This window comes from Xenopus laevis, chromosome 5S (assembly GCF_017654675.1).
Source record: "Xenopus laevis strain J_2021 chromosome 5S, Xenopus_laevis_v10.1, whole genome shotgun sequence".
In the NCBI taxonomy this organism is placed as follows: Eukaryota; Metazoa; Chordata; class Amphibia; order Anura; family Pipidae; genus Xenopus; species Xenopus laevis.
Window position 1 is genome coordinate 74,218,275 of NC_054380.1, and position 7,951 is coordinate 74,226,225.

Consider the following 7,951-nt stretch of genomic DNA (forward strand, 5'->3'; position numbering starts at 1 on the left):
CACTACAACAAGAGAATGCCCGAAACTTTAGCTTTTAGAGATGAAATGCCTTTGTCAATGTTTCCCTACAAAAGAACTTGTTTTCAAAAATGCAAATTCTGTTTTGGATACGTGAAGATATCTAGAAGAGTTTGTGAATCATTACCTCCTACTGCTCATATCACTGTCTCACTCATTAATGAAACTGCCTGGTTGCTAGGGTAAACTGGATCCTAGCAATCACGCTGAACATAAGTTAATGTTAAGGCATGATATATCTGTCTGTCTTCCCATAGGCATGATTTCCTAGGGATCAGACTTCTTTCCTTTGAAATCATAACAGATTTGGAAGTAGAACCATACAAGTCCAGGCCTCACTTGGAGGAAGCCAGCTAGGGTGCCAAAAATCATGGAGGAAGCAGACGAGACTTGCCTTTATTTTATTCCTTTCATTAAAAAAAGTGCTGACTTTATTTCTTATGCATCCTAGAATGGCAGCACAAATTCAGATACCAAAATTATTTTCTTTATTTATATTTAGATAATTTGTTTCAGTCCAACTGTGATTTAATCCCATTTAGAAGTTTTTCTTCTTGTGTACCTGTTCCCTTCACTGTCAACAGCTTCATATAATTCCTTTTTGTTCTCTTCTGTAGCATGTAAATAAGCAATGTAGGCAACGCACATTGTGATTGTCACAAGTCCAAACACCATTACTGGTTTGTTCTGTTAAAATTAAAACAAAGAAATCGTATTTTGCAATATTGAAAAAAATATCGATTTAGATAATCAACAGAATACATACAATGATCAATTTACCCAGTAATCTGGGTACCAAAGAGCAATATAATTACATACATCTGCAGAGATACTGACTATATTTTGGGGACACTGCTTTTATCATGGAGGACAGTAACTGAAACATATGTTACATGGTTTATTTTAACTATGCATTGAAATGATTAGCTCTATATTTTTGCCAAATAAAAATACAGACTTATGGGATCTGTTATCCACAATTCTAAAAACAATGGGCTTTCCATGTATCAGGTGCATCTAGCTTTCTGGAGCCATCAACACATAGTTGTACAAGGTACAGTCAGTCTTATTAAAAGGAAAAAGCAATTTAGTCAAAAATGGTTATTTAAATGGAACAAAACTAGAAAATTGCTCCCTGCCTATTGGTTGTTATGGGTAACTACAACCAGCATCTTAGATTATTCACATTATGCATGTAAGGAAAAAGAATAAGCAATAAGAAGAAATATTTTCTCTTAAACATGCCCCAACAGATTCATTCCTTGTCCATATTTGCATCTGCAACCCAAATATTGGAACCAGTTATCTTCTACAGGCAATGAGCATAAGTACTCATGCTGATGTGATTGCAGATAAAAGATGGTTACAAGAGGACAGTTTGTTAAAAAAAAAAAATTAGTTTACTAACAGACATATTATTATTTCTTACAGGTTTGATGAAAAGCTCAGGATTCACCGCTCTAAACAGGGTGGTTGTCTTTACCCCTCTGAATCCAGGGGTGCGATACTCCTCCTTGGGAGGGCCACTTTTAACATTGGATGATTCTGAGGACGGTGAAGACATTTTCCAAAAGAGGCTTAGCGGTTGATCACTAAAACCTAGATTTAAAAAAAGAAATACACAATGAAGTCTTTAAAATAAATCTTAAATTTATATACACAACCACTGATAAGGAAAACACAGATTTTTTTCGAATTTGCAAAATGTGCTATAGTAAAACACTTGGGAAGGATGGACACTTCAATATTAGGATACTGGCAAAACCTGTTGAGGCCCAATACCTTTCTCCCAGTGGGACACAAACTGATGCCAATAGAAGACTAGCACCAGAGCCAGCCTTACAGAGTAAATGGCATTCCTGCAAAAATAGTACAGCCAGCATTTACAAAATTCTCCTGATTCTCTTAATAGTTGCAGTCTGGCAGTTTTCTATCGGTGCTGTGCACCACAACAGTGTATACAGAGTAAAGATAGGCAGTCTGACACCCCTATTTATATTGTAAATATACACTGTATTGTGTATATACACCAAGTAGCCATAATCTGCAACCTACCTTTGCCACAAGCCTGTATGGGCACTTGTTTCAAAAAAAAAAAAAAAATGTACTTGTTCTCTATCAATAGCAGTCTAAATTAGATGCAAGAGTCAACTTTTTATACCCACAGCGGCAGTCTGTGGTCTTCCAGCTGTTTGGGGGATTCACATTATGTTTTCCACTCAGACTGATGACAAACCCCTGGACCGAGCATTGTGTATACATATAACAACTTGTTGGAAGACGTTTCGCTCATGAGGGCCAGGGGTAGGAGTGGGGTTGCCACCTGGCCGGTAAAAATGATAGTTGATCCCAATGTTAATACGGAAAATATAGATATATACGAAGGCCGGTATTTTTTTCCAAAAAAGGTGGCAACCCTAGTTAGGAGATAATGCAGTACACGCACGTCTGCATAACATGCATGGAGTATTTAAAACTATGGTAAAAATAATCATCATGGCCCCCTTGTTCTAGAGCCTAAATACGAATTAACAGTTCAGGTGACTTTTCTAATAAATGCACTTTTTAAGGAATCTGGCTGCTGCATTTAAATTAAATTGCAATCATTGCAGACCTTATGGCTGAATTTTCTAGATGTTTCACTGAATTTTGTTCTGGTCACCCAAGCCAAAAGGATGTTAGAAGATTAGGATGACAGACTATCCTAGAGCACAAGCATGTGTCACGCTGTACATACAAGAGTCTTTGTTTAACACACTGCACATGAATGCAATGAAAATGTGTGCGGGATTCACCTCTTGCTAGTTACTACCTGTTGTGAAATATTTATTAAAAGCTACTGCTGCCGAAGCTTATACCTGGGGGATCTGCGGAAACGCAAAACAAAATAAAGAGACAGGGACTCGCTGATATACCGGAAGTGAGGGATCGTCTACAAAGTCACTGTGATTTAGCAAACGTAAAAGAAATCCTGCTAAATTACAGCCTGAAATGTGGCATTTACCCATATTCCATGCTCAAAAATCATTCAGCGCAGACATCTTGTTTAAATATCTCACTAGCTATCTGCTTCAGTCTTCACTCTCGCTAACTACACTGTAAAGCGGCTCCACCGTTACATTACACAAAATAGGCTGTGAAGCTGCATATTACCATGTAGACGCCCTTCCAGCAGTGACTGCGCCGTGTCACACAGCGTCACGAGGTCAAACAAATCTCTTGGAAATAATCAAGCTGCGGACAGCGGCCTCTAGTGAGCGGAGTGTTAACTGCACTATCCAGTGTGTTTTTCGTCTTCTTCTTCACACTAGGATAACTAGTAGCAGTATTTCGCCCAGTGAATGAGCTTTAGACATTATAAACGTACAGTTCGGGTGTTAGTATAAAATATTGTCCCCAGTGAAGTCATTTCAGTGCAATTTCAAACAACTGTGCGACTTGGCTTCATTGCAGGAACCAGGGGTAAGCAGAAGAGGCCAGGTACAATTTTATAGGGTTGCCACCTGGCCGGTATTTTACTGGCCTAGCCGGTATTACAAATTTACCGGCAATGTAGCTGCCGATACATTTGTAATATCCCTAACTAAAGCCCTTGGCCTGCCCCAATTTGCACAAAATATACCTTTTCTTCGGCACCTGGCCAATTGCATGCCGCCCCCTTTGACATCACGTCCAATTGCATGCCATGACTCCACCCCCTTACCATCACGTCCCACCTCTTATAACCGCCCCCAGCACCAGCCGGTGCAAATTTTATTGAAAGGTGGCAACCCTAGGTACGTACCTCAAAAGCAGCCAACCCTAGTCCGCCATTGAGAGATAGTAAAGGGTAGCGGCAGGGGGCGTAACTACCGGGGGAGCAGGGGGTGCAACTGGGCCAGGGCCTGCACCCCCACAGGGCCCCCCGGCAGATCGCGCGCTGCAGCCGGCCCGCCCCCACCTAGTTCCGTTACTGGGTAGCGGCTAGTTCCTATCCTAGTGACTGCGCCACTGCAGCTCACCTAGTAGTGAGCGGCAAATTCAAACATGAGAAAGTGGTAATAGGATCTAGTGGCGTGCTGCAGACTCTTGACAGGACCTGCAACTAAATTCCCAGGGTTGCCAGCTTGTATTGTAGGTTTAGTACAGGTTGTAACCTCTACCTCAGGTTTTGGGGCAGTTCATTGTGTTGCTGGATGTTTGTAGGGATTGAAGGGATCACTGCCTCTGAATTTCTGTGGGGTGAGGGGGGATCAGAGTTGAATTAATGTCAGCTAGACTGTATTCAATATTTAGACACCCAAATGCAGCTACAAGATTGTTGTTGGAGCTGGGGTTTTTTTACCATTATTCTCGCACAATTGCGGTTCAACAATGGCAAGATAAAAATGAAAGGCAAGACATACTGACACAGCTATAATAATATATTCATTAACCATAAACAGCTTTGCTTTTCTGCCATGCACTGAAAGTCTCCCTTAAAGGAACAGTAACACCAAAAAATTTAAGTGTTTTAAAGTAATGAAAATATCATGTAATGTTGCCCTGCACTGGTAAAACTGATCTGTTTGCTTCAGAAACACTACGATAGTTCATATATAAGAAGCTGCTGTGGAGCAATGGCGGAAATTGAAAAACGGCTAAATGGCACAGGTTAACTAATGGATAACAGATAACACAATTAGACAGACAGAGCTTATCTGTTGTGTAACCTGAGCCTTTTCTCCTTTGAATGGCTGCCCCCATTGCTACACAGCAGCTTATTTATATAAACTATAGTAGTGTTTCTGAAGCAAACACAGTAGTTTTACTGCATTATATTTTCATTACTTTAAAACACTTTTATTTTTTGACGTTACTGTTCCTTTAATGGAGAATAATGTAATGGACAACTTGGGAACAATAAATTGTATAGAAACTGTTGCCTTGGTGTTTCATGAGCTGACGGAAAATGTGGAGCGCCCAGTCAAGTAATAGAACATGGGATAACGGTCATGAGAGGGACTTCTATTTAAGCAGAGGATCCCCTAAACCTTTTTAAAGAACCAGTAACACCAAGTTAGCTTAACACTTAATTCCCCCCAAACTTCTATATAAGTCAGGCTTACTGTCCCCTTTGGTTTTCTTTTTAAATCTTGAGCTTCAATCTGACTGTGCTTCATTACAGAATGTAAAAAGGTGACGGCCACTTGAATTCCTCTGTGTGCTGAACCAGAAGTCAGCTTCACATGAATGACCTAAAGCACCTAAGCTTTTTTTTTTTTTAAGCATCTGCAGTTCAAATGTCTGTTTCTTTTCCTTCAGATAGCTTTGGGGGTAATATTGTGAGCATATATATTAAAGGAACAGTTCAGTGTAAAATTAAAACACTGGGTAAATAGATAGACTGTGCAAAATAAAAAAAATTTTCAATATTGTTAGCCAAAAATGTAATGTATAAAGGCTGGAGTGATTGGATGTCGAACAGAATAGAACAGAACCCAACTTCCTGCTTTTCAGCTCTCCAACTCTGAGTTAAGGTGGCCAAACATGGCCAGATTAAAGATGCTGATATGGGTTCTTTAGACCAATTCGGCAGCTTATCTGCCCGTGAATGGGGACTCCCAACGGGTCCCGACAATCGATATCAGGCCAGAAATCGGGCAGATACAGATCGAGCAAGTTTGATTTTTTTGTTTTATACAGGATCGCATTGGCTAGTTGATGCGGTCCTGTGACCCGTCGGCGCCCATTCACAGAATGTAATATGATCGTTCGGCCCCAGGGAATGTTCGGATTAACCTGATACAGCCCAGCCGTTAGTGGGCATATCGGGTTAAAATTCGCTCGTTTGGCAACCTCTAATAGGCCTGCCGCTAGACATGTAAAGTCAAATGTGGTAATAACTAAGCTGGTATGCAAGAATATAATAGAAAAAATGTTATTTCAGATACAGGAGCATACAACTACCAGCATCCTCCCTGCTAGTGCAGGAATATGTGGAAGTGCCCAACAGGATCAAACTTTTTGTTTTATATATGACATTTGGTACTAAACTTACATTTCCTACGCTAAATGCAGAACCCCCTGTACCCCCTCAGTGGGGGCCCCTGTTACTGCCTCAGAGATCTCTGTATGTCTCTAGCCATTGCTAAACTACCCAGCTGTCCCCGTGATAACTAGTAGCTGAGCTGTAGTTCAGTTACAGACAGAGATCTAAGCAGGGCCGTCATTAAATGGGGATAGAGGGGGTCCAGTCAAGAGTCCCAGGAGATCTGATGGGGGCCCTGGTTCTAAAGCTGCTGTTGACAGTTTATTAGTGTTGTTTCAGAATGTGCAAGTTTGATATGTATGCTATTGGCTGTCAGTTACTGGGATATCATGCCTTATCTCGGTGACATCACTCCCTGCTCAGCTCTGATTGGCTGAAAGCTTCAAGGAAGGGGATTTAACGGCTCAGGTACAGATGACCATTATTTCATTTCTGGATTCAGAGGTAAGTGCAGCAGATCCATACACGGGGAACAGGGGGGCATATTTAGATGATACCAATAGGAATATGGAGATGACCCCTGTATTAATATAACCAAGGATTCATAGAGCATGATGGGATCTGTAGTGCTGTTACAAGCCCACCCTGATGATGACATTATAAGTAAAACAAATGCTACCTACCTCTTATGGTCAACCCTTATAGTGCATCATGGGAGATGATGAAGGCCCTTTCCACATACCAGTGATAAAAGCCTACATCCTGATTGCCCAACATTTTTGACAGCAGTCAGGCTCCCTCACTTCCAATTATAGCCTTATAGTGAGTGCATTATGGGATCTGTAGTTTATGCATTGGCATTCTGTTTTAATCACAGTGTAGAAGGATAAAGAGCTGACTGCAATGTAGGGCATCTGGGGCTCTAGAAGTTTCAGAGTCCACAGCCCCCATTATGCTCCTGCTCACAATCTCTTATTATTTCTCCCCAAAAAGTGAAATATTCCGAGCGATTTGCGAGAGACCGTTGTGAGAGAGACAGCAAAAGAAGAAGAGAGAGAGAAGCAAAGAGAAGAGAGAAGACAAAGAAGAAAGAAGACCTTGAGTGACCCCCTGCCAGAGATTAATAACATCTTCTCATTTGGGATCCTCTGGACAAAGGTACTGGTCCTGTATTTCCCCCTCTATAATATGCACTTGCAACAGAAAGGTTAGCTTATCCCTTGGCTGTAGGAGTTGCCATGCTGCTCATTATAGATGTAGCTATAGCTGTTCTTCTTTAGTCTCACCTTTGTGAGTTGGGGGATTTATCTTTAGTCTGTCCCTGCAGTCCCCCTTGGTTGGTCCCAACCCACTATTGTCCCTGAAATTCAAAGTACAGTCCCCACCCCAGCATGTACTTTATCCCACTAGTATAAACTGGACTGTATGCTTTTCTATTCCAGGGCACCCCTAACATGGGACTCCCTTGAAAAATTTCCAGGGTGGGGCAAATTATGTATTATGTAATTTAAGGTAGGTGGGCAGCCAATCGGAGCATTTGAATAGTTCCAGTTCAACAGGTTCAGTAGAAGCACAAAAAAAGGGGCATAATATTATGGCAGATAAACCATATTAGTAAACCTGCTTGTTCCTATGTGCTATCCCTATACATATGGCACCTCTCGACATTAACTCTAACCTTCCCAAATCTCTATTTTATATTGCAGGGGTGTCGGAGATGGGCTTGTGTTCAAGCAAGGACCGCCTTTACATAAAAGGCTATCGCCAGGTAAGGCTGCTCTCTAAAGTGGCTGCTGACAAAGGTACCCAAGGGGTTAAAGGGAATACTAACCCAATTATTAACATTGTGTATCTTTCATGTAAATGTCATTAAATAGAAATATAACAGGGGGGGCGTGGCTTGTGCGTGCATGTAGCTGCACGCATTTTCCTGTGGCTCCGGTCCGGTGTGGCACAAAGCGGTTCAACACAGCAGTCCCAGGG

At 41.4% G+C, this 7,951-nt stretch overlaps 1 protein-coding gene across 5 annotated transcripts; it reads right to left on the minus strand.

Moving 5' to 3' along the window:
* Window positions 1-405: 405 nt before the first annotated feature.
* LOC108717978 (small integral membrane protein 8) lies at window positions 406-3,321 on the minus strand. 5 transcript variants are annotated; one of them, XM_018265453.2, is made up of 3 exons: window positions 3,172-3,321; window positions 1,448-1,617; window positions 406-705 (listed from the first exon to the last, which is right to left on the minus strand). In XM_018265453.2, the coding sequence occupies exons 2-3, from the start codon at window positions 1,580-1,582 to the stop codon at window positions 547-549; spliced, it is 294 nt and encodes a 97-aa protein (XP_018120942.1). In that variant the 5' UTR covers window positions 1,583-1,617; window positions 3,172-3,321; the 3' UTR covers window positions 406-546. The 5 variants fall into 5 exon arrangements, with proteins under 5 accessions (XP_018120942.1, XP_018120941.1, XP_018120943.1 ...); XM_018265452.2 differs by lacking the exon at window positions 3,172-3,321 and adding an exon at window positions 3,023-3,165; XM_018265454.2 differs by lacking the exon at window positions 3,172-3,321 and adding an exon at window positions 2,877-2,977.
* Window positions 3,322-7,951: the final 4,630 nt, after the last annotated feature.